The sequence below is a fragment of the Chlorocebus sabaeus genome, chromosome X (assembly GCF_047675955.1).
Source record: "Chlorocebus sabaeus isolate Y175 chromosome X, mChlSab1.0.hap1, whole genome shotgun sequence".
Lineage (NCBI taxonomy): Eukaryota > Metazoa > Chordata > Mammalia > Primates > Cercopithecidae > Chlorocebus > Chlorocebus sabaeus.
Genome location: NC_132933.1, coordinates 51,340,799 through 51,368,577, shown reverse-complemented (window position 1 = coordinate 51,368,577; position 27,779 = coordinate 51,340,799). Strand labels below are relative to the sequence as shown.

At 38.0% G+C, this 27,779-nt stretch overlaps 2 protein-coding genes across 5 annotated transcripts in view; both read right to left on the bottom strand.

Annotated features, from left to right (window-relative positions):
• LOC103232374 (nuclear RNA export factor 2-like) overlaps positions 1-27,779 on the bottom strand; it is a 323,480-nt gene that overhangs the window by 30,864 nt on the left and 264,837 nt on the right.
• Positions 1-27,779, bottom strand: part of ZMAT1 (zinc finger matrin-type 1) — a 48,340-nt gene that overhangs the window by 3,262 nt on the left and 17,299 nt on the right. The window contains exons 2-6 of one of the 4 annotated variants that reach the window (XM_007992315.3): positions 18,265-18,374; positions 12,149-12,250; positions 11,895-12,069; positions 10,275-10,343; positions 1,070-1,169 (exon numbers count right to left, since the gene is read on the bottom strand). In XM_007992315.3, the coding sequence (XP_007990506.1) occupies positions 1,070-1,169; positions 10,275-10,343; positions 11,895-12,069; positions 12,149-12,250; positions 18,265-18,374 (556 nt within the window). The other 3 variants (XM_007992317.3, XM_007992319.3, XM_007992318.3) reach the window with 3 other exon arrangements.

Here is a 27,779-nt window from a genome sequence, read left to right as displayed (position 1 = left end):
AAATTTAGGTTAATTGGGTAAGTCAGACAATTTAGCTTCTAAATATTCAGATACAAATAATAGAAATATTTTCTACTACAATAAAACAATGTAACAGAAAGAATATGTCTTGATTTTATTTTATTCATTTTATTTTATTTTCTTGAGACAGGGTCTCACTCTGTTGCCCAGGTTAGAGTGCAGTGGTGTGATCATGGTTCACTGCAGCCTCAACATCCTGGACTCAAGCAGTCCTCCTACCTTAGCTATCCAAGTAGCTGTGATGATGGGTATATGCCATGAAACCTGGCTAATTTTTCTTTTTTCTTGGGTACAGGTAAGGTCTCACTATGTTGCCCAGACTTGACCTCAAACTCCTTGGCTCTTCCTCCCACAGTGCTGGGATTATAGGCATGAGTCACCAGACCTGGCTCTGTCTTGACTTTAAAAGCATCAATACAAAGATAGTCAAATACCCTCTGCTACCTGAACTACCCAATCTCCAACTGTCCATTCAATTCTCCTCTCCTTGAAATAACAGAATAAAATGGACTAAATATTTATTGAACTCCTACTATGTGCCAGGGCAGGCACCTTACACATATTATATTTCATCATAACAATCTTATATAAGAACTGACCAAAGTTACATACTTGGTAGAAAAATGGATCTGGTATTCTAATCCAGGTCCATCTGATAGCAAGACCTTTGTTCTTAACCACTGTACAGCACTGGAAAAATGGTGACTGGATCACTGAATCCCTGGAACCAAGCTAACCTTCCAGAAATTCTCTGAATTTGTGTGATTAGTGTGAGAGTGATCCTTTAGCATCTCTCCAAAGAACACTGCTCTCTAGTCAGGAGGGTTGCCAGTTAGCCAGCTTTGCCAGTACACTATCATTACTAGAACTAAAACTAGAACTCCCTGAGGGACACTAGTATGCAACATGTTGCGAATATTACCAACCACATCCAGGTTTAACTCATAGGGACATGAATGCCTAAGAAGTTTATAAAATACATTGAAGAGTGCTTGACTAGAAGCTCTGGTCTTTAGCATCATAGGAAAATTTTAGCAAAAATACTTACTTAATTTGATGTTCACTTCCTTGCATATGGGACCGGAACATATCTAAAGATGTAAAAGCAATACTACAAATATGGCAAACATAGGTTCTCATACTAAATGCTGAAAAAACAAAGAGTTCAAGTTAAGAAGGTCAGTATACATTTAAAATCACATAATGTTAGAACTGGACAAGAATTTATTAGAGACCATCTACTTGACATTTTCCAATAAAGATGGGGCCCAGAGAGGTCAAATGACTTTGTCAAAGTCACAGAGCAAGTTAGTAGTAGTGTTAGCCTCTCAGAGCCCACGCCTTTTAATTGAATGCCCAAAATTGTTTTCACTACACCACACTGCTTCTCTAGCTTAACTTCTTCCCTAAGAATCTGCTATCTGTCTACTGACTGTTGCTACATGGAGGTGCAACAGACACCTGAAATTCAGCATGGCCAACCAACCTTTGCCTCTGAATCTCTTAACCAACCTCTTTTTGTTTGCCCCAACTCTGGTTCCACCCAACCAAAACCTGAAACGTCCCAAAACATTAAAAACAAATAAAGGCAAATTTTTTACTCTCTTACCTGAGATCACTGCAGTGCCTTAGTTACCAAAAGTAATTTCCACAGATTTTAGAAAGGAGAGAGGTTCAGTGAGCCCCACTCTCAGGATAAAAGCTGAAAGCAAAATTCTAAAACAAAACTACTAGTTACCACTTCAAAAGAGTCAAAAACTATACACTAGCAACTATATAGTAACTAGCACACTATTCTGCTTCATAGGTAGAATTAGAAGCAAGGGATACATTAATTTTTTAAAAATCTCGTCATCCTTCCACTTTATCTTTGATCAGAAAAAGCAAATTAATACATTTCATAAGCCAAATATAAAATCATTCTGACCCTAGGGAGGAGGAAATAAATTGGTACCTGCTAAGACTTTAGGGACAACAATGGTTATCTTCTTTTAAACCAAAAGGTCACCTAATCATTTAAAAGAAGCTAAATTAATTATTATCAAGTATATTGGCCTTGTCTGAGCAAAGACTATTCATAGAAACAGAAGACTGCTTGCAAGGGGAAAGAAAGATGCTGACTTTGAAGAACGTGAGGTTGCACACTACTATTGCAGGCCTAGGAAAACTCAGCAGGTTATGTCAAAATCTGAATGAAATGATCCCTCAAAACTATCCTTTTCTATGTTCTAATTTCATGTGTACTAAGTCACTTTCTGATTATAATTGGTTTTTCATATTCTTTGATACCAACAAAAGGATACCCTGGATGACAGACATCAAGAAAAACTAGGAAATGGAAATATGTATCTCCTCTTACCATAAATCAATAACAGAATGACAATACAATAACTTAAAGTACAATGTTTCCCAGACTTCTGGGAAACCACCTAGGGTGTCAGTTAAAAATATAGATTCCCAGGCTCTCCCCTGGAGAACATGATTCAATGCTTCTGGGGCAGGGACAAGAAATTTCTATGATCACAAATATGGCAAATGATTATCACAGGCTTTGTGAGAAACATATTAAAGTAGTATCTTTCCAGTTAGTTTTTTATCAGCCACTTTCAAGTTTGTGGTTACTGAGTCCCTGATTTGAGGCTGATCAACTTGAAGATATTAGACTTCTTGCAAAGCTAAGGACTAAACCCAGGAGAGGACATATTCACAACAACCTCTTTCAGGAAATTCTTACCATCTTTTACAGGTGCTGGAACTTAGGCTCAGATTAACTTTGCCAATACCATATATTTTGAGGGCACCCAAGTTGTGCAAGATAAGCAGGAGTCCTGGTTTCCTCTGGATTAGTGTTTCTCAATGCTGGTTACACATTAGAATCATATGGAAAAATTTAAAAATATTGATGTTACAGCTCCATATCAGACCAATTAAATCAGAATCTCTAGGAGTGGAATCAGGCATCCTTACTTTTTGAAAGCTTTACTTATGATTTAACTGTGCAGCCACTGTTAAGCACTTGCCCTAGATCAAGCTTGTCCAACCCGTAGCCCACAGGCCACATGTGGCCCAGGGTGGCTTTGAATGTGACTCAACACAAATTCACAAACATTCTTAAAACATTATGAGATTTTTATGTGATTTTTTAAACTCATCAGTTATTGTTAGTGTTAGTGTATTTTATGTGTGGCCCAAGATAATTCTTCCAGCGTGGCCCACGGAAGCCAAAAGATTGGACAACTCTACCCTAGATTATTGGGCCAATAATCTTCATTATGACTATAAACTCAGATTATATTTCAGAGTTTTTACATATTTATTTAATGCTTATAAAGTATACTGTATATAGTGTTCTCCTCAGTTCCTGCTTTGTTTCTCTACAAATTACATCAGAAATAATATTCTAATAGAGGTAATACAGAGGTTTAGAAGAGCTGCCAGTCATGTATTAAAGATCCAGAGGGGCATTTCTAGAACTGTAATCTGATTACCATTACCTTAGCCCTTGGCTTTTTCACATATTGATGTTCTTTATCTTTTTGTAGGATTCAGATATCTCAGAAAATGATATATAAAAGTTGCGTAAACCGTTTCTGTGAAGATATGAAACCTATTCATGGCCCCAAGGTCAGAATTCCTGATTGAATCCTCCTGGGGCCTGCCTCCATTCTGTTTCTTATACTCTTCACTCTTTTATTCCAGAGACTACTCCAGAGTTCTGTTCTGTTCTTGGCTGTTCTGCTCTCAGCCCTTCTAGGATTTGTTGTTTCTGAGTTCACCCAGAAATTCAGGCTCCTTTACAGCTTGTACCTTTCAGAATCTTCACTAACCTAAAACTTGTGGGGCCTACTCTTCCCCTAATCATACCCCTATCTCATAAGTCTCTGAACTAAGGTCTTTGTTTTCAAAGTATAAATTGGGAAAGTGCATGTCTAATACTATTTTCAATCTTGACTCCATATAAAAATTACTTAGGGAGTTAAAAAAGAGAAAACAAAACACGAATGTTAAATTCCCAGAGACGGTAATTTAATTGATTGGAGGGATGGCCTGAGCAATGGGAGGTCTAAAAGCTCCTCACATGATTCTAATTAGTCAAGGTTGAGAACCACTGGTCTAACATCTTAAATGGGGAAAAGCCAACTGAGAGCTGCACATAATCAAAACTGCAGCTATCAGAAAGAATAGCTAATGGATGCTGGGCTTAATATCTAGGTGATGGGATGATCTGTGCAGCAAAACCACCATGGCAAACATTTACTTATATAACAAACCTGCACATCTGCACATGTATCCATGAACTTAACATAAAAGTTGGAAAAAACTGCATGTGAATATGGAATTTATGTTATAAAGAAAAATAGAAAATGTCCAATTTACCTATTTTAAAATTATGACAGGACAAAATATTTTTACAAACCTAACATTTGTTACAAACCTATTCTGTGATGGGTACTATATATACTACTTCAGTTAATTATTATTCAATCCTGTAGAGTTACATTATTTTCATTTTATACCAGCGGAATCTGTGGTGCAACTTGGCAAGTGACTGTATCTCCAAATCTATGTTTATCCCTCTATACAACACTGCCTCTCAATAAACAATTTGCAAATATGAATTGAGAAAAAATTATGTCCTCATTACCATATAAAGCACTAAGAAGGATACTGCAGAATAAAATATAATCCTTTGTCTCAGGGAAGCTAATTCCCTTGAGGGGCTATAACTGATGCAATTGTCAATGAACAGTAAAGCCTATGAGAAATCAGAGAAAGGAGAGAATACAAAGAACCAGAACAGTAAGGGAAGTTGTGATGGATCTTTGAGGACAGAAAGGATTTGAATTTGTAAGAAAGCAGGTAAGGGCATTTCTGGGGATAAAAATAATTTCCTGTATGGCAGAGATAGAAAAGAGCACAATATGTTGAATCCAAATAATCGGTTTAACAAACACTGAATACCTTTGTGGCACCAAGCATCAGGTTAGATGCCAGGGATACAAGATAAATAAAACAGCCAAGTTGTTCACAAATCCAGTGTGAGAAAGATACATGAACAAAATATTTCAATCTCACTTGGTAAAAGTAAGAGAGGTATGTTTAAGAGGTACGTAAGCACAAAGAAGCAGGAGCACTTAGCATACTATGGGGGTCTGAAAAAGGCTACTGGAAGAGATAATGTCTTAGCTAAACTTGGAGGGATGATGAATAGTTAACCTGAAAAGAGTTGAGAAGAGTGTTTTAGGGACAAAAATTCATGAAAATAGCATAGAAGTGCTTACACGAACTTCTTAAACTTTGGAATTGTTGTAGAGTAAAACATAAGGGAAAGAGATGGGAAGAGGCAAAATGGGTCAAAGAAAGACTTATATGTTATGCTAAGGAGCCCGAATTTTTTATTCTGTGCTTTGGGAAACCTCGAACTGTATTAAGTGACGTGGCTGGTCAATTGTGTGTTTTAGATGAGTCTCTTCTGTGGCTGCAATACGAAGGATTAATTTAAGAAGAGTAAGCCTAGAAGTAAGAAGATCAGGCAAGACATAATGAAAACATGGACTAGATAGGTCTCAGTAGGGGTAGAGAGAAGCAGGGAGATTGGTATAACATTTAACTTTAAAACTGGCAAAAGTTAGTGACGGAATGAATGTGAGGGATAGTGGAGAGGAGAGAATCTAGAGAAGTCTAAAATAATTCCCAGAAACCTAATTTGGTAAGTGAGTGGGTGGTGATCCCATTAACTGAAATTGGAACTTCAGATGTATGTGTTGTTTTAATGGGTGGGAGAGTAGGCAATGGTGAATAGTGTAAGTTTGAACACAGGGTCTAAGATATCTACAAAACTTTCATGTAAAGGTGTCCAACAGGTAGTTATATACAGGAGTATGAAAGGCAGAAGATAGGTCAGAGAGATTTTGGAGATGTCAGAACATGCGGGTGGATAGTCAAAATAATCAGAGTGGATGAAATCTCCTGAAGATAATGTATAGGTGGGCACAGGAATAGCAACATACTGATAAAACCCTGGAGAATGCCATTCTTTAAAGAAAGATGGTGGAAAAAGATGAGCCTATGAAAAGTCCACCAAAGCAAAGGACAGCAAATTATAAGAATGAACAGGAGAGAGTGATGTCAAAGGAGCTAAATAAAGATGCTCATTGGACTTACAAATTTAGAAGTCACTTTGGCACTGTGAGCAGTAGTCACAGTGAGGTGGTAGACTGGTGGTGTGAAGGCTGAGGGAAGAAGTGCCAACAAATGGCAGTGAGTTGAGTAAATAATAAGTGAAGACAGTAAGAGTGGACTACATTTAAAAAAAAAAAAACTTGGTTAAGAAGGGAAGGGGAGAATGTAGTAGTTAAAGGAAAACTCAGGGTTACAGGAGGATTTGGTTAAACCAAGATACTTGGTAGTAATCCACATCTGAGGGCCAAATTTTTCTCTATGAAATCACAAAGGAGCTTGTCTGAGAAGTGTGAGGAGAAGGAGCGTAGAGCAGGGGAAGAGAGTCTTGAAGAATGATACAGGTTTAAAATTGTCGCTAAGGGGAAAGTGAAGGAAAAAGAAACAGATTAAGTAGGACTAAAGGCCCAAAGAGGTTAGGTACCAAGACTCTGAAAACATACCCAATCTCTAGGTACCAAGACTCTGAAAACATACCCAATCTCTATACTTTATAATTTTCCATAGCATCACTCACTAGGCTTTATGCAGAAGTAGAAAATGTAGAGGGTAGAACTGATCCAGGGATGAAATCCTGCTACTAGAGAGTGAGAGAATAACGATGAGGTACAAGTAAAGCTTTCCAGAAGGTTGTTACAGCATTAAGGTGTGAAGTGATGGTAGTAGAAATGTAATGAAGGGCTACAGAAAGGAGAAATAGTTCTAAGATTTGCTAATGGATAGAATATAGATAATTAAGTAGTCAAAGATACCCTCAAAGAGTCAAGTGTAGGTGAATAATAAACATTGGAACTACTAGCAAAGACAGAAAATTTGGGAAATTCAAGTTGATTGTAGAGATTATTAATTCCATTTCAGGTATGTTGAGTTACAGGTGAAGGTGAGGCATCTAAGTGCAATAATGGGGCCAAAAATTAGTAAGATAAACAAAACAAATACAATAAATAAAAAATACATACATACTTTAGTTCCATATCGTTATGGTAGCCATTCCTGTGCTAATAAGATCTGAGCTGGATGAGAGATATGAAGAAAGCAGTGAGAATGATGAAGAAAAAGAGAAAGATTAGATATGGGAGAAACATATATAAACAACAGCAGATGGAGAGGAAGGCAGACAGTAGAAAATGGGTGATGAGTGAAACAGTTAAGGTGGCATATGTTAAATGATTACCACTTGCTCACTTGTAATGAGGGCATCTGCTGTTACTGTTCTTTGAAATTCTCATTGGCTAATTAAAATTCTCCAGGTATTTTTAAATGTTCAAATGTTTACTACTCTCAAAATGAAAGAGCCAAGGCAGGGTTGAAAATATGCTGAGCTCTTGCTTCAGAAGCTAATGTAAAGTGATTCCAATGACTGGATAAAATTATGCTGATGATCATCCCCTCTCCTCCACCATCAGATGAGAATTTCACCAAAATCCTTCTTTCCTCATTCTAATAACATTAAAACTCCAGAGTGCCAAAACGGCCCTCCCCATTTAGAAGTGACAGGAGTGCACACACTTCTCATAGTTAAAACTCAGTTCAAATTTACCTAATGCTACAAAATTAGAAGCCACTTATTTCAGATACACTCAACCTAGCAACGGGAAAAATACCTTAACAAGTGAAAGTTGTCATTTCTCTGAACATATACTCCTATTTTCAGAAACCCTATCACTTGCATTTCTACACTTGCCTAAATCAACATTCTTCATAATACTAGATAAAAACACATATCTCTATGTAACTTGCTGGGATATGCTGAATCACACTAAGTAGAAACCTGAAAGAGTAGAAAACAGGATAAACACTCAACAAATAAAGAAAATTAATAGTTCTCTGATACATATATTAAGCTAATCTCTATTGAAGTGGGCCTATTTCTGTGCCAGTTTCTATCTATAGCACTGGAAATACAGATGAATTACATGAAGTCCCTTGCCTCAAACATCATACATTCTAATTGGAGACAGACACAGGAAGAGATAATTAGAAATGCAGGTTAAGGAAGCACATAAGATTAACCTTGAAGTAAGTGAATGAGTGGGAGTTAGCCAGGAGAAGTGTTATGGGGATATTCCAGACAAAGTGGCAGCATGAAAGAGGACATAGACACAAAAAACAGGGTAATAGTTTCTGGAAACCATATGTGGTTTGCAGGTACTGACCCACATAGATCATGCCAGGAAGTAGCAGGGGATAAGCCTGGAGAAGGCAGGCAGAAACAAGATGGTGGAGAGCTATGAAGCTTAGATTTTATATTTAGAAGATGAAGGAACAATGAAGGGTTTTAAAGAAGGGGAATGACATGGAAATACTTACACTTTAAATGAAACACTCTAGTGGTTAAATTGGGGGTGGGTTTGGGGAAACAAAACTGGAGACAGAAAGAGTGGTTAGGAGGTTGTGGCAATCGCTTCTCAAAACTTATTCAGTACAAATCACCTACAGATCTTGTTACAATGCAGATTCTGATTCCGTAGGTCTGCAGTGGGGCCTGAGAGTCTTTGTTCTAACAAGTTCCCAGGTGATGCCAATGGTGTTGATCCACAACCCACACTCTGAGTAGTAAACCTCTAGGAAAGATCTTGAGGACCTGAACTAATGTGGGAAGCGTAGGGCTGGAGAGAAGGGGAGAGTAGTATTCAGGAGGTAAAAGAGTCACAGCTTGGTGCTTCATTAGATACACGAAGTGAAGAAGGTGGTGTTTGGGGGTTCATAGTTACTTGCTGGTTTCTACTTTGAATGACTAGGTGGATGTGAAATGGCTATGAGGCATCCAGGTGAAGCAGTAGCTGCCATTTGGATATGTGAATCTAATGCTTGACAGAAAGGTCATAAGCATACAGATGAGAAATGAAACCAGGGTAATAGAAATTGTGTTTGCAGAGTAAGGTCAAGAATGAAACCATGGGAATACCTATATCTAGGTAATGAATAAAACAAGAGTCCATAGAGAAAAAAGAAACAGCAATAGAGAAGAACCAGAGCATAAAGAGTTACATATGACAAAGAATAGAGTTTTAAGGAGGAGAGAAGAATGAACATTTTCACATGAAGGAGAAAGGCTGGGTAAAGAAAGAACTGAAAAATAATAGTAAGTGGAGGAAAAGAAGTAGGTGGAAGAGAGAATATGAAAGGGGAATAAAATACACTAGTAGTGAGAAGGTGCCTGTGGGGGGAAAAATGAAAAAAAAAATATGGTTAGAAGAGCAAGTGGATCACTCCAGTCAGGATCAGTCTCTTTACTGTGCCTGAATTCTTGCCACTCTTTCTTAGCTCCAAGCCCTTTGGTTCATCCTTTCTTCTTCCCACTTCTATCCACTGAAAATCATCTAAATATATGAAGATTTTTCTGGACTATTATGCTTCACTCATCTAGTTAACAAAAAAATGTACACAAAAAGGCTTCTGTCGGCTCTTTCAGTGAAGTATTATTAACCTAACTAGTTTATATGCTCGCTCCTTTAGGGAAATGTATTCCCAAGACTGACTAGCCTAGCACCAAAGAGACACTTAAAACATACTTAGTAAAAAATGATATAACCACATGATATTAATTTAAAATGCTTCCTTATGTATGTACCTAAGGATCCTTATTTACCTAAAATAACATGAAACCATGAGAATTCCTATATTTGATACTAAAATCGACAGGGGTCATCTAAACCATTCAGGTTCTCATTTCCTAGGAAATGAACAGATCAAGTTAGATGGACTTGAAAGTCCTTATAAAATGCTATGATTCCATGAATACTATCAACCTCTCACTCAATAAGAGTAAAATGGTATGCAAATAAGCTAGTATGCTTTATAAAATACAAACTTCTTATGAAAAAGTTTTGGGATAATTTTATGTTTACCATTTGCATTTGATTTTGCTGGAAGAGATTTCTCTCTTATTTTGTCTACAAATGTCTCCCTGGCTTCATTTTTTTTGTGTTTTTTTTTTTCCCCAACATAATGTCGTTAGGTCATTAATGGACTATTAAAGGAAGCAGGATAGAGCTTGCAAAATTTGTTTGGATTACTCAAACCCAAATCACTGCTGGGAGAGGAAGGCATAGTCTTGTCTTTAATCCCACCTGGAGGAGGCTTGACAGGAAGGGGCTTCAGGAAGGTTGACTCTGCAGTAGTAGTAAGAGGCACTCCTGCTGAAATAGTTGTAATAAGAAGGGATAAACACATTTTCAGATATTAGAACTGCATTTATTGTAAAGTACTAGGGAAATTTAGAATTCTCTAAAACCCACTCCCTGGACTCTTTTTTTTCAACAGACAGCTGCTGGATAAAGCTTCTAAAGTAAAAAAAGAACTTCCTTCTGTGAGAATGGAAATGTGAATATGAATTTGTCACCAAGTTTGATATGAGAAGGAAGAAGTATTCCGTATTAGGCATTGCCTAATTATATTCATATAAAAAATCAGTGAAAGTATGATAGCCATCTTACGATTCTTTGAAAATAGTGAGGATAAAACATATACTAACTTCTAAGTTAGTCTTTCTTGAGTAACAAAGTAAGGCATCTATTCATTCTACATTTGTGATGTTTGCATCAGAATAAAATCTATGCAGTTGTTTAAGGCTATAAAACTATACATGTTCCTACAATTCCAGTATTTCATAGCTCTTTTATTTATCCTCCTCTCTGAGCCCAAGTTGATAAATCTTGGGACTGAAGATAAAAGTTTTATAAGATGTTTTTTCTTTTAGGGCACACTGATGCTATCTTATTTTGAATGACAGGCCGAAAAAAATGTATAAAAATTAGAGACTAAATTAAAAAAAAACAATTCTGGCTTCATTTATTAAGAAAATAAAAGTTTTAATAACATATCTCGTGGCATTGACTTTGCTGGGTGACTGTGAGTTCAAAATTGATGTATCATAGTGAATTTTCCATGCCAGGCATGCCTTAGTCCTAAAGTGCTGAAGCTACAAAGAATGTGGTAAATTATTTATTACAGAGGGTTAATCATCATTTTTTGTTCTAGCACATGCATTTATAAAAATACAAGTTGGGTTTTCCAGGGTATACTCTGACATCTTGGGCAACTTTGAGTCAGTTTTCTCATATGTGCTGGTGACCCAACATCACTGGAAGAAGGAAAGACGCAATGTTTTATAATTCCCTGTATCTTTAGGATTTAACATAAAATAAGTACTCAGTAACTAACTGATGATGCTAGTAGTACTTTATATTCATAGGAAGAAAGAAATAGGCTGTCATAACAGAAAGAGTCAGTAACTTTTTTTTGCCTACTGTTAGTAGGAAACACATAATTATACTATGGTGAAGACATTGATTTGAACACTCATATGAGATGTTTTGGAAAATACTAACGCAAAAAAGATACCAAGGGGAAGAAGTAAAAAGTGAAGATTTTATTATTTGATTAGAAATGGACAGAGCTCCAGCTGCTTACTGTTGTTTCTTTATAGCAGTATAGCAAATCGCTTGCTTTTGTTTCAATTTGGTGAACTGAAAAGGAGAGGTCATAACATTTCTTAAAAATCAACTAGCAATTAAAATCTCCATACTAAATGACAAAGACAGAAACAGAGATTAACTGGGAAGAAGAATAATAATCAAGTTATTTCAACTGGGGTGAAAGTCTCCCCCAGTAAAAAGGATATGGCAGAGTTAGACAAAACATGATAGGTAGATCCTTCATTGAAGATCAGGAGGTGAATGGAACCTTACCCATCTCTGGTTGAAATCCTGATGGAGATGTCTGATCATGTTCCTCCATTAATTGCTTCAGTTTTTTAGCATGGACCTTTCCCACATAGTGAGACTGAGCAATAAATGGAGAGCTAAACATCATGTTGCAGAGATCACAAAATTTATTTTTGTCGACTCCTTCATACCTATGCACCTGAAATAGGCACAATCTTGTTAGAAAGATTCAATAACTCAAAGTTTAGAATTACACAATACCGACACACATCACTCACCTGAAAATTCTCAACATGCATCTTCATTTTCTTACCAGGCACTTCATTTTGTTCCCCATGCATTTGAAAATAAAAACTAACATTTTGAGCATGTTTTTCACCCTGAAAAAAGATATAATATAACTTTGTTTATTCAATAAAAGAGTCATTCAAAATTTACACCTTTCTGAATTTGAGGATGGCACTCATGTGTGTTAATATATTTAGTCAAACTTGGAGCAGACTCACATGATTTCAAATCTGTCAGTTAAAATGAAAATAATGCTAAATTTAGAAGCTAACAACTTTTAGATTCTTGTTTTTGAAATGGATTCCTAGTTGCTGCCCAATATCAAATACCTTCTTTTTACTTAGTTACAGATCTTGAGCAATGTACCCAGCTAAGAGACTATGTTTTTCAGCCTTCCTTTCAGCAAGATGTATCTACGTAACTAGATTCTGGTCAATAAGATATAATTTGAAGTGTTATGTGGAACTTCTGGGAAGCCTCCTTAAATGACTGGGCCATAATCCCTTATTCTACCCTTCTTGCTGCTTTTGGAATTAAGATACAAAGGATGGAGTTCCAATAGTCATCTTTGAACCATGGTGGACATTGAGGAGGAAAACCAGTTCATCAGAGCAGAAAGATAGAAAATGCCTGCTGAGCGTGGTGGCTCACGCCTGTAATCCCAGCACTTTGGGAGGTCGAGGTGGGTGGATCACAAGGTCAGGAGTTCAAGACCAGCCTGACCAACATGGTGAAACTCCGTCTCTACTAAAAATACAAAAATTAGCCGGGCATGGTGGTATGCATCTGTAATCCCAGCTACTCAGGAAGCTGAGGCAGGAGAATCACTTGAACCCAGGAGGCAGAGGTTGCAGCGAGTCGAGATTGCACCACTGCACTCCAGTCTAGGCAACAGAGTGAGACTTTGTCTCAAAAAAAAAAAAAAAAAAAAAAAAAAAAAAAGGCCTAGGTCCCTGATAATGCTATAAAGCTGTCATATCAGCCCTCTACTACCTACCTTACAATTTTTTTTATGTGAGAAAAGAAATCCTCCTGGGTTTAAGAGACATTAGAAATAATCTCTAACAAATATATAACCAAATATGTAAGAATAACTAAGATGTTGGTGTAGGGGGAAGGGAAACTAACATTTCTTGAGCACATAACGTGAGATAATCACTCTCTCTACAGAATTTTATTTATTTTTAAAATTGTATTTTTCCATAAGTTATTAGGGTACAGGTGGTATTTGGTTACATGAGTGAGTTCTTTAGTGGTGATTTGTGAGATTTTAGTGCACCCAGCACCCAAGCAGTATACACTGCACCATATTTGTAATCTTTTATCCCTCTTCCCCCCAAGTCCCCAAAGTCCATTGTATCATTCTTATGCCTTGCATCCTCGTAGCTTAGCTCCCACATATCAGAGAGAACATACGATATTTGATTTTCCATTCCTGAGTTACTTCACTTAGAATAATAGTCTCCAATCTCATCCAGATAACTGCAAATGCTGTTCATTTATTCATTTTTATGGCTGAGTAGTATTCCAGTGTATATATACCACAGTTTCTTTATCCACTCATTGATTGATGGGCATTTGGGTTGGTTCCACGCTTTTGCAATTGTGAATTGTGCTGCTATAAACATGTGTATGCAAGTATCTTTTTCAAATACTGACTTATTTTCCTCTGGGTAGACAGCCAGTAGTGGGATTGTGGATGAAATGATAGTTCTACTTTTAGTTCTTTAAGGAATCTCCACAATGTTTTCCACAGTGGCCGTACTAGTTTACATTCCCCCCAGCAGCGTTAGAAGTGTTCCCTGTTCACCACATCCACACCAACACTACTGTTTTTTGATTTTTTGATTATGGCCATTCTTGCAGGAGTAAGGTGGTATCGCATTGTGGTTTTGATTTGCATTTCCCTGATCATCAGTGATGTTGAGCATTTTTTCTCGTGTTTGTTGGCTATTTGTATATCTTCTTTTGAGAATTGTCTATTCATGTCCTTAGCCCACTTTTTGATGGAATTGTTTGTTTGCTTCTTACTGATTTGAGTTTGTTGTAGATTCTGAATATTAGTCCTTTGTCAGATGTACAGATTGTGAAGATCTTCTCCAACTCTGTAGGTTGTCTGTTTACTCTGCTGACTGTTCCTTTTGGTGTGCAAAAGCTCTTTAGTTTAATTAGGTCCCAGCTATTTATCTTTGTTTTTATTGCTTTTGCTTTTGGGTTCTTGGTCATGAAATCCTTGCCTAAGCCATTACGTAGAAGGGTTTTTCCAATGTTATCGTCCAGAATTTTTACAATTTCAGGTCTTAGGTTTAAGTCTTTAATCCATCTTCAGTTGATTTTTGTATAAGGTAAGAGATGAGAATCTGGTTTCATTCTCCTACATGTGGCTAGCCAATTATCCCAGCACCATTTGTTGAATAGGGTGTCCTTTCCCCACTTGATGTTTTTGTTTGCTTTGTTGAAGATCAGCTGGCTTTAAGTATTAGGGTTTATTTCTGAGTTCTCTATTATGTTCCACTGGTCTATGTGCCTATTTTTATACCAGTACCATGCTGTTTTGGTGACTATGGCCTTATAGCATAGTTCGAAATCAGGTAGTGTGATGCCTCTAGATTTGTTCCTTTTGCTTAGTCTTGCTTTGGCTATGTGGGCTCTTTTTTGATTCCATATGAATTTTAGAATTGTTTTTTATAATTCTGTGAAGAATGATGGTGGTATTTTGATGGGGATTGCACTGAATTTGTAGATTGCTTTTGGCACAGAATTTACTGTAGACTGCATTTACACAATATTGATTTTAGCCATCCATGAGCATGGGATGTGTTTCCATTTGTTTGTGTCATCTATGATTTCTTTCAGCAGTGTTTTGTAGTTTTCCTTATAGAGATCTTTCGACTCCTTGGTTAGGTATATTCCTAAATTATTTTTTCTTTGCAGCTATTGTAAAAGGGGTTGAGCTCTCTTGATTTGATTCTCTGCTTAGTTGCTGTTGGTGTATAGAAGAGCTACTGATTTGGGTACATTAATCTTGCATCTGGAAACTTTGCTGAATTCTTTTATCAGTTCTAGGGGCTTTCTGGAGGAGTCTTTAGGGTTTTCAACGTGAACGATATCATCATCAGCAAACAGTGACAGTTTGACTTCCTCTTTACTGATTTGGATGCCCTTTATTTCTCTCTTTGTCTGATTGCTCTGGCTAGGACTTCCAATACTATGTTGAAGAGGAGTGGTGAGAGTGGGCATTCTTGTCTTGTTCCATTCCTCAGAGGGAATGCCTTTCAGCTTTTCCCCATTCAGTATTATATTAGCTGTGGGTTTGTCACAGATGGTCTACATAATTTTAAAATATGAAATATACCCATTGTATGGGAAATAACAGGAAACAATATAATCAAAACCCATACCCACTACTCAGTTTTAACACTTTGTTGCATTTCTCTCAAATTTCCTTTTTAAAAGAGGTAAAATTTTACAGATACAATCCTATACCCTCATGCTCACAATCCTTTCTTCCTCTCTCTCTCTCTTAAAGTTGGTGTACCTGATTTCCTTTCATGCTTTTATTCTTTTACTACACACACGTATCCATAGTTTTATTTATTACTATCTTGTAAAATTTTTTTATAAAAATGGAATCATTTGATACATATCCTTTTCAAATTGCTTTTTAAAACTCAGCATTTTATTTATAAGATCTATTGATATTGATACATACAACTCTAGTTCATTCATGCTATAATATTCTACTCCATATGCTACCTATCCAGTTCCCTGTTTAGGACAATTATCTTTCAGTTTATTTTGCTAATACAAGCATTGCTATAATTAACATATATAAATAGATCTCCCAATATACATGTTCAAAAGCTCCTTTAGAATAGATACCTAGAAGTGGAATTCTTGGCCTATAAGGAGTGTGGATTTTCAACTTTACCAGGTATTATAAAATTTTGAAGCGTTTTACATCTCCAAATGCAGCGATGAGAGTGTCTGTTTCCCCATATTATCTTGAAGTGTTAAGTGTTATTAGATTTTAATTTTTCTCAGTATTATGGCTTTTATATGATAGTTTATTATAATTTTAACTTGCATGTCCTGGATGATCACTAGTGAAGTTGAGTATCTATTCCATGGACTGTTCACATCACTTTCCCATTTTTCTATTTGCTTCTTGTTCTAATTGATTTGTAGTCCTTTCTATATTCTAGACACCAATCCTTTGTTAGTTATATAGGTTATAAATATCAACTAATGTGAGGCATATATTTTTAACTTAGTTTATGATTCAAAATTTTTTAATGTCATATAAATTTCTTCTACAGATATTGTGACTTATTTGAAAGTCGTGACTTATTTTAAAGGTGAAATTGTTGTAGATATAGGAAACCAGGCCAATACAATAAAACAGGATAAAAGCCTCAAAAGAAACCAATATGTATGTGGAAATTAGCATACAATAGAGGTGCCACTACAAATCAGTGAGGTAAGGATCGACTATACAATAAATAGTGCTGGAACAACTGGCTATCCATATGAAAAACCTGTTGTCACCCTCTATACACAAAAATCAATACCAGATGGATTATAACATAAGAGGTAAATCTTCAAAGTTTTAGAAGAAAATAGAGGGAAGTATATGACAAAAGTATATAGAATGGTTTATTAAACACATAAGCACACACACAAAAGAAATATTAATAAATATTTATTAAAATTAAAATTCAAAACTTCTGCAATACTGTTATATTTTATAGTACTATACTGAGAGAGTCTGTGCATCTTTTTTTGCAAAAATGCATGTGTATATGTGTGTTCAAAAATCATATTGGAATCACAGAAGCAAAAGAGAAATTCAATAATGGTTAACTACAAGTGATAGAATTATAATTTATATTTATTTTCCTGTATTTTTGCCTATTTTCTAGACTGAATAGTACTTTATGATTCCATAGAAAGCTGTTTTTCCAATGTAAATTAAAATGGTTCAAATGGATAAATTGTAGTTATCACAGAGCCCCTTGACTGTCTGTCTCTGTTACTAATTCTAAATCTTTGATCTATGGAGTCTAAAGATGTGCTAGTCACTCTCATACATTTGATTTCACTTAATTCTCACAAGTATAGTAAGAGATTTTTACCACTCTCATTTTACAGGTCCAAGAAACATGCTCAGAAAGGTAAAGTGACTTGCCAAAGCTTATGTAACTAGTCAATGGTGGAGTTAAGACTTAACCCCACCTCCTCTCAATGCACAGTCAACACAATTTCCCTATCTGTAATTATAGGAAATTAATTTCAACCAACATTAGGACTAAAACATAATTACCAATAAGATTAGCAATAGGAAGAACAAGATGAGGTGTTTAAAAAAGTAGAACTGGCATTACATTAGTTTTAATTGAATGCGTCTAGTATTTTTGGTAACCTAGATATTAGATATGAAAGAAATCCAACAGCTCATCAGATGATGTAGAAACATGAAGCAACACCAAATGAAAGGAAAGAACACTGGATATGAAATCAGAAGAAATCATGTTTAGGCTTAGTCATACCAGTGACTAGCCATGGAGAGGTGTTAACCCTCTGGGTCTCAGTGTTCTAATCTATAAACTAAGAGAGTAAGGACATTAAACACTCTCTCTTTTAGCTCTAGGATTCTACATTCCTGTGTCTAAAAACATGTGGCTCAATCAAGTGCAAGACTGGTTTGTTTTGTTTTTATAGTCTTCATTTGCTATAAAGGAAGACTCTAGGAATCCTACATAATATCCCTTGATTCACATTAATAGTTTCCTATGCAAGCTCCATAATGCCTCCCTTATATTTAATACAAGGGTGGATGGCTTGATGGATACAAAGTGAGGCAGAGTGGTGTGAAGAAAAGAAAACAAGCTTTGGAGTAAAAAGACTGAGTTTAAGTCTGAATTCCCCAAACTTAAAGTAGTATATTACCACCCCTGTCTGAGCCAGTCTCCTCATCCATCAAAGGAAAATAACACTACCTTTTTCACAGGATTCTCATAGCAATCAAGTAAGATGACTTACGGGAAGTTTACTTGCTACATTTAAAAACCTGCTTTAGACCCTATTCCCATTATTTTTAACTTACCTCATAATGTGAAATTCTTTGTGATTCAAACTGTAGCATCACTCCACATACTTGACAAAACTTATCTGTAAAAAGTTCAGCCTTTTCCTCCTGTTCATTCCACATGGCATCTGTGAATAAAAAAGGGAAGACAAATATATCACATTAATAAATATTTAGAGGTATCATTTTTCATTCCTTAACTATGTATGATTTCATATGCCACTTCAAATTTGAGTGCTTGTGAGGCTAGAGTAACAGCTCTTTGTTTGAGTATGCAATTTAACACACACATACTAAGTATCCCTCTAATGACAGATATGGCAAGAGTTATTTATTTAGTATGATAAGTCTAGGCAATGGCATTCTAAAGGAATCATTATGGGGGCACCAGTAACTTCATGAGCTTTATGGAATGACTTGGGACACCAGTAATTAAAGGCTGGGTTTAAAAATCCAGCCTTGGCCAGGTGCAGTGGCTCATGCCTGTAATCCCAGCACTTTGGGAGGTTGAGGTAGGAGGACCACTTGAGGTGAGGAGTTTGAGACCAGCCTGGGCAACAGAGCAAGACACAATCTCTAAAAAAATAGAAATAAAAATTAGCTGGGCATGGTGGTAAGTGCCTGTGGTCCTAGCTACTCCAGAGGCTGAGATGATCACTTGAGCCCAGGAGGTCGAGGCTACAGTGAGCTATGGCTGTGCCTTCCAGCCTGGGCGACAGCAAGACACTGTTTCAAACAAACAAACAAAAAACCTGAAAACCAACCAACCAAACAAAAAACAGCGTTGATATTTTGCGTTTAACAGCAGACAATCCTAAGAAACACTTTGTTTTAGGACTGTCACTTGTCACAGGATTCTCATTAAGAATCAAGAGATTTTTACCACTCTCACTTTACAGGTCCAAGAAACACGAAGCTATGCCTTCAATGTTATCTAGAAATCACAAGGAATCACAAAGTATCTTTGCCCATAGTGGGCAAACATCCTTCATCATTGTACAAACACTAGCATACTAATGTGGCCAAACAAGTCTCACACAAGCCCCTCAAAGCTATAATGTAATGTTCGTATACATATCTAGAAATGTATACTATAGTGTTTCTCACTGTAATAAATAACACATGCCAAAACTTTCTGCATTTACACTTGAGGTCTATACTGTCATCTAAACTTCTTAAGAACTACTCTGTATTCTGCCAAAGTTTATCCATTTTTCTATACAGTATGAGTCACAAACATCAAAATTCTCATTGTTATTTGACTATCAAAGTGAATAAGTTAGTACCACATGCTTTCACAGAGATGCCAATTGCTTATTAAATGAATACAAAGTTGTAGAACAAATACAATACATCAAATTCCCAATACTAACAAAAATTAAATATATGCACAGAAGAATCTGGAATAAAATAAACCAAATTTAAAAATGGTTAACTCTGGTAAGTGGGCCTAGAAAAGGAACAAGGAGAGACAACTTAATGTTTAACTCTCTGTACAACTGTCTTAATTTTTGCAGAAAAGCAAGCATGCAGGACTTTCTAATTAAAAGACCATTAGGACAGACATCATCAAGATGGTGGAATAAGACTCTTCAGCACTCATCTCTCTACAGAAACATCAATTAAAATAATTATCCACAAATGAAAATACCTTCACAAGAGCCAAAAAACTAAAACACAAAACAAATATGCAGGAGATTATAGCAGCACCTGGGTGTAGCACAGAAATAAGGTGCATTCAAGAAGGTAGGAAAGATTTACACTATCAGCATCAGCCCTCTACCAACCCCAGCATACAGTGGAAACAGATACCCTCTGTGTGAGAGAAGGAGAGGGAAGTGAGCTCTGAACTTTGATTCCAATTCCAAAACTGGACCCACCCCAGTAATATCCAGTGCTAGGAAGACCCCCACAGCCCTAGACTCCAGGACAGTACCAGTGGACTCAGCCTCCAGGCTTGCTCCAGTGCCAAGCTGAATCATTCAACCCAAAGCTCCAGGACTGCACAGTGGACTTGGTCTCTAGGTTACTCCAACATCAGGCCAACCTCAGCAGCACCATGCCCTCGACCATCTCCAGCATTGGATTAGCTCCCAAGGCTCCTGGCTTCTGGCCAGGGCCAGTCCCAGCACCCGGCCAACTCCCACAGCCCTAGTCATAAGACTGGCACCTGCAGACTCAGCCTCCAGGCCAGCCCCTGGAGGGAGCTAATATAGGCCCCAACAGGCTGGTACCCACAGACTGAGCCTCCAGGTCCACCCCAGAACCAGGCAGGATCCCACAGTCCTACCCTCTAGGCTGGCTCCTGTAGCCCTTGCTGGAGCTTCTGCATCTCAGTGTTCCAGCAGACCCAGAGCCCAGGCCAGTTCCAGTAGACCACAGTGCTGGACTTGCCCCCATGAACACAGGTGCCAGGACCATCCCCGTGTGCCCAGGTCCCAGGCTGGCCTGGTGGCTCCAAGATCCACATTAGCCCCCAGGGACCTAGCCTCTAAGCTAGCCCTTGCACACGCAGCCTTCAGGCTTGCTTCTGCAGACTCAGGCTCCAGGCCAGCCACTGGAGCTGAGTCTGCTTCAGGTTCCACACTGGTCCCAGCACCAGGCCCCAGGCTCCAGAGGACCCAGGCTCCAGGCTTATTCTAGAAGACCCAGGGTCCATGCCCACTCCTGTAGACCCCAGTACCAGGCAGGACCCCTTGGACTGAGGCTCCAAGACCACCCCTGCAGACTCAGGCTCCAAGTTTATCTCAGTGATCCCAGGAACCAGGCACCTCAGTGATCATTTCAATAATCCAAGATACCCCAGTACTAGGCTAGCCTCCATGGACTCAGGCTCCAGGCCCATGCTAGTGGACCTACGTGTCAGACCCATCCAGTGTTCAGCCATCCCCTATAGACTCAGGTTCAAGGCTTACCTCAGCACCAGGTGAGCCCCTGTGGACCAGGCTTCAGGCTGGCTCCTGTGGATACAGGCTCCAGGCCTGCCCTTGTGGACACAGGCTCCAGGCCCATTCCTCAAGACCCAATCAACAGATCCACCCCAGTGGATTCAGGCTTCAGGGCCAACGCTGAAGACCCAGATACCAGGCCCACTCATCTGCAGACCCAGTTAGCAGGCCAGGCTGCCCAAGGACTCCAGCAACAAGCGCATCAGGGATCATACCAGATGGCCTGTCTGGGAATCTGGATGGGCTAACTGGTAAAGGGCTTTCCCAGAAAAATTAAGTCTGCAAAAATTGGAATAAGTCCTTACATTTCTTTAAATGTGCAGACATTAATGTAAGACAATGAGAAACATGAAAAACCAAGAGACATAACACGACCACAAGAACACTATTTCTTAGTAGCTGACCTCTATACAAACTGTCTGACAAAGATTCAAAATAACTGTTTTCAGGAATCTCAAGAAACTTCAAAAAAAAAAAAAAAAAAAGAGAAACAATTTAATGAAATCAAGAAAACAATAAATGACCAAAATTAGACATTTAACAGAGGGACTGAAATTGTATTTTAAAAATATCAAATAAATTCTGGAGCTTAAAAATGCAATGAATGAAATGAAAAATGTAATAGCCTCAACCTCAGAATTGACCAGGCAAAATAAATAATCTATGAACTCAAAGATAAGCTATTTGAAAATATACAGTAAGAGAAGAAAAAAAGAAAAGAATGAAAAGGAAAAACTAAACTAGAGCAGGAGTACTTATATTAAATAGAAACCATTGAAGATACTTATTTTTAAAATTATGTTAGATATCTTCACCAAAGCTTAATTTTCAATACCATTACATGGACTAAAAAGGCTTACTTTTTAGAAGTGCATACTCAAGATAAGAGTAAATGTAATTAGAAACATGTAAAACATAACATAATGAATAGTTACAAATTTATCTCTATTCCATATAGTATCACCTCTGAATTATTTTTGAGATTGTTTTAGAATATAGGATTTATCTAACTCCGACTCTAACATCAGCACTGTAAAGAAGTTAATTAAAATGCATTTCAGGACTTCCCTTTTTCAGGATTAACTACTATGTGCAAATTGAGCTTAGTGGTATAATCTTGAACTTCCCATCCATTAAAATCTTTAATAAGAATAAGTAAATATAGGAGGCAGAGCAAGATGGCACAACAGAAATCTCTACCGATTGTCCCCCCATCTCACAAGGACACCAAGTTAACAACTATCTACACAGAAAAAAACACCTTCACAAGAACCAAAAATCAGGTGAAAGCTCAAAGTACCCAATTTTAACTTCAGATCACTGATAGATGCACGTAAGAGATAGAAAAAAAAAAAAAAGGTCCTGAATAGCTGATGCCACCCCTCCCCCATCCTGCAGCTGCAGCCTGGTGCAGAGAGCATTTCTGGATGCTGGAAGGGAGAATACAGCAATTGTTAGGCAGTGAACTTGGTGCTGTTCTGTTAGAGCAGAAAGGAAAACCAGACCAAACTCAGCTGGTACCCAACCAGGGAAGGAGCACTTAAACCAGCCCTAGCCAGAGAGAAGTTGCTGATCCCAGTGGTTCAAAGTTGAGTGCCCGCAAACCTTACCTCTGAGGGCCAAAGTGCTCTCAGTCTCTAAGTAAACTTGAAAGGCAGTCTAGGCTATAAGTACTGCAACTCGTAGGCGAGTCCTAGGACTGAACTAGGCCCAGAGACAGTGGACTGGGGTGAGTGGGGGGCATATAACATACTGAGACACCAGCTGGGGCAGCCAAGGAAGGACTGAAATCACCCCTCCCTTAATTCCAGGCTGCATGGTTTGAGGCTCCAAAAGAGACCTCTTCCTTCTGCTTGAGGAGAGGAGAGGGAAGAGAAGAGAGGACTTTGCCTTGCATCTTGGTTACCAGCTCAGTCACACAAGGATAGGGCACCAGTCAGAGCTGTGAGGACCCTGTTCCAGGCCATATCTCCCAGATGACATTTCAAGACACACCCTGAGCCAGAAGGGTATTCCCTGACTTGAAGGAAAGGACTCAATTCTTACAGCGTTCATCATCTGCTAACTGAAGAGCCCTTGGGACCTGAATAAACCAGCAGTGATACCCAGGAACTACCTTGAGGGTCTTGTTGAGCCTCTGAGACTTGCTGGCTTCAGGTGAGGCTCAGGAAATTACCAGCTGTGGTGCTATGGGGCAAAACTCCTTCTGCTTTAGAAAAGCAGAGGGAAAAGTAAAGAGGACTTTGTCTTGCCCCTTAGGTACCAATACCACCACAGTGGGGTAGAGCATCAAGCAGGCTCCTGGGGTCCCTGATTCTAGAGTTGACTGTTGCACAGCATTTCTGGGACCACCCTGGGCCAGAGGGGAGCTCACAGAGCTGAAACGAGAGTCCCAAGCCAGGCAGAATTCACCCCAAGTGCACTTAAGAGCCCCTGTGCCTTAAGGGAACACCAGTGGTAATCTGGCAGCACACCTTGCCTTGTGGCCAGGGGTGGCTGTGGCTATGGGGTGAGGCTACTCTGCCTTTGGAAAGTGAAGGAAGGATAAGAAAGACGGAGTGTAGTGGTTTGAGTACCAGCTCAGCTGCAATACAACAGAATACCAGGTAGACTTCTAAGGTTTTTAACTCTAGTCTCTGACTCCCAGACACCACTTCTAGACTCACCCAGAGATTAGGGGACCTCACTGCCCTGAAAGGAAGGACACAGGCCTGGCTGGCTTTGCTACCTGTGGATTGTAGAGCCCCAGGGCCTTGAGAAAACATAGGCATTAGTGAGGGAGTGGTTACAATGGGCCTTAGGCAAGACCCAGCTCTGTGCTTCAGTTGTGACCCAGCACAGTCACAGTGGTGGTGGCCACAGGGACGCTTGTGTCAATCCATCCCGATTTAAGAGGCTCAGAACAGACAGAGACTCTGTAACTTTGGAAGAAAGTAAAGGAAGAGAAAAAGAGTCTCTGCCTGGTTATATAGAGAATTCTCCCAGATCAGGTTCAAGACCATCAGGGCAGCACCTCTACAAGTCTGCGAAACCCCACAGTGTTACAGGGTCTGGGATGCCCCAGGGAGAAGACACAGCTTAGATCACAACACTCACATTCTTTCAAATATCTGGTCTTTCCAAGAAGGACAGCTACAAATAAGCCCAGACAGTGAAGACTACATTAAATGCCTAACTCTTTGATGCCCAGACACCGAAGAACATCTACTAGCATCAACGCCATTCTGAAAAACATGACCTCACCAAATACACTTAAAAAGGCACCAGGGACCAATCCTGCAGAAACAGAGACATGTGGACTTTCATAGAGAGAATTCAAAGTAGCTGTGTTGAGGAAACTCAAAGAAATTCAAGATAACAGAGAGAACAAATTCAGAATTGTATCAGATAAATTTAACAAAGAGATTGAAATAATTGAAAAGAATCAGGCAGAAATACTGGAGCTGAAAAATGTAACTGGCATACTGAAGAATGAATTAGAGTCCTTTAACAGCAGAATGGATAAAGCAGAAGAAAGAATTAGTGAGCTTGAAGATAGTCTACTTGAAAATACACAGAGGAGACAAAAGAAAAAAGAATAAAATACAATGACACACACCTACAGGATCTAGAAAATATATTGAAAAAGGCAAATCTATGAGTTGTTGGCCTGAAAGAGGAGGTAGAGAAAGAAATAAGGTAGAAAGTTTATTCAAAGGGATAATAATGAGAACTTCTGAAACCTAGATAAAGATATCAATATCTAAGTACAAGAACATTATAGAACACCAAGCAGATTTAATTCAAAGAAGACTACCCCAAGGCATTTAATAATCAAGTACCCAAAGGTCAAGAATAAAGAAAGGATCCTAAAACCAGCAAGAAAAAAGAAACAAATAACATACAATGGAGCTCCAATATGTCGGGCAGCAGACTTTTCAATGGAAACCTTACAGGATAGAAGAGAGTGGCATCATATATTTAAATGCTAAAGAAAAAAGAAACCCCTTTTACCCTAGAATAGTATATTCAGTGAAAATATCCCTTAAACATGAAGGAGAAGTACTTTCCAAGACAAACAAAAACTGAGGGATTTCATCAATACCAGACCTGTGCTAAAAGAAATGCTAAAGGGAGTACTTCAACCAGAAAGAAAGGGACATTAATGAGCAATAAATAATCACCTGAAGGTACAAAACTCACTAGTAAGTACACAGAAAACCACAGAATATTATAACACCGTAACAGAGGTGTATAAACTACTCTTACCCTAAGTAGAAAGACTGAAAAATGAACCAATCAAAAAGAATAACTACAACTTTTCAAGACATAGTACAGTAAGATGTAAGTAACAACAACAAAAAGTTAAAAAGTGGAGGAATGAAGTTAGGGTGAGTTTGTATTAGTTTTCTTTTTGCTTGTTTGTTTATGTAAATAGTGTATTAAGTTGTTATCAGGTTAAAATAATGGGTTATAAGTTACAAGAAGGGATCTGCAAGCCTCATGGGAACCTCAAACCAAAAAACATACAATAGATACACTAAAAATAAAAAGCAAGAAATTAAATCATATTATCAGAGAAAAATCATCTTCACTAGGGGAAGACAGAAATGAAAGAAAGAAGGAAGAGAAGACCACAAACAACCAGGAAACAAAAATCAAAAGGGAAAAACTAAGTCCTTACTTATCAATAATAATACTGAAGGTAAACGGACTAAACTTCCCAATCAAAAGACACTAACTAACTGAATGGATGAAAAAACAAGACCCACCGATCTGTTGCGTAGAGGAAACATACTTCATCTATACAGACACACAGACTGAAAATGAAAGGATAGAAATAGACATTCCATGCCAATGAAACTAAAACAGAACAGGAGTCACTATACTTAGATCAGACAAAATAGATTTCAAGACCAAAACTGTAAGAAGAGACGAAGAAGGACACTATATGATGATAAAGGGGTCAGTTCAGCCAGAGGGAGGACATAACGATTTTAAATAGATATGCACCCAACACTGCAGCACCCAGATATATAAAGGAAACATTACTCAAGTGAAAGAGAGAGATAGGCCCCAATACAATGACAGCTGGAGACTTCAACACCCGACTTTCAGCATTAGAAAGATCTATCAGAGAGAAAGTCAACAAAGAAAGAGCAGATGTAATCTGCACCACAGATGAATGGATCTAACAGATATTTACAGAACATGTCATGCAACAACTGCAGAATACACATTCTTTTCCTCAGGACATAGGTATTTCTCAAGAATAGACCATATGTTAGGTCACAAAACAACTCTTAAAACATTCAAAAAAACTGAAATAATATCAAGCATCTTCTTGAACCACAATGGAACAAAACTAGAAATCAATAATAATAGGAATTTTGAAAACTATGCAAACACATGGAAATTAAACAATATGCTCCCGAATAACCAGTGGTTCAATGAAGAAATTAAGAAGGATATTGAAAAATTTCTTGAAACAAGTAACAATAGAAACACAACATGCCAAAACCTATGGAATACAGCAAAAGCAGTACTCAGAGGGAATTTTATAGCTGTAAGTCTCTACATTAAAAGAGAGTTTTGATAAACTTCAAATAATCAAATGATGCATCTTGGCCGGGCGCGGTGGCTCAAGCCTGTAATCCCAGCACTTTGGGAGGCCGAGACGGGCGGATCACGAGGTCAGGAGATCGAGACCATCCTGGCTAACACGGTGAAACCCCGTCTCTACTAAAAATACAAGAAAATTAGCCAGGCGAGGTGGCGGGCGCCTGTAGTCCCAGCTACTCGGGAGGCTGAGGCAGGAGAATGGCGTGAACCCAGCGGGGCGGAGCTTGCAGTGAGCCGAGATCGCACCACTGCACTCCAGCCTGGGGCACAGAGCAAGACTCCGTCTCAAAAAAAAAAAAAAAAAAAAAAAAAGGACTAGAGAAAAAACAGCAAACCAAACCCCAGATTAGCAGAACAAAAGACATAATAAATATCAAGCAGAAATAAATGAAATTGAAATAAAAAGTACAATACGAAAGATCAATGAAACAAAAAGTTTTTTTTTGAAAAGTTAAACAAAATTGACAAACCATTAGCCAGACTACTAAGAAAAAAAGCAAGAAGATCCAAATATATCAAATCAGAAAAGAAAAAGGAGACATTACAACCGATACTGCAGAAATTCAAAGGATCATTAGTGACTACTATGAGCAACTATATGCCAGTAATTTGGAAAATCTAGAAGAAATGGTCAAATTCCTAGATAGATACAGTTTACTGACATTGAACCAGGAAGAAATTCAAAACCGTTTAGGCAAATAACAAGTAATGAGATAGAAGCCATAATAATAATAAATCTCAGTAAAGAAAAGCCCGGGACCTAATTGCTGAATTCCAGCAAACATTTAAAGAACTAAGACCAATCGTACTAAAACTATTCTGAAAAATACAGGAGGAAGCAATACTTCCAAACTCATTCTATGATGCCAGTATTACCCTGATATGAAAATCAGACAAAGACACATCCAAAAAAGAAAACTACAGGCCAAGATCTCTGATGAATATTGATGCAAAAATCCTCAACAAAATACTAGCAAACAGAAT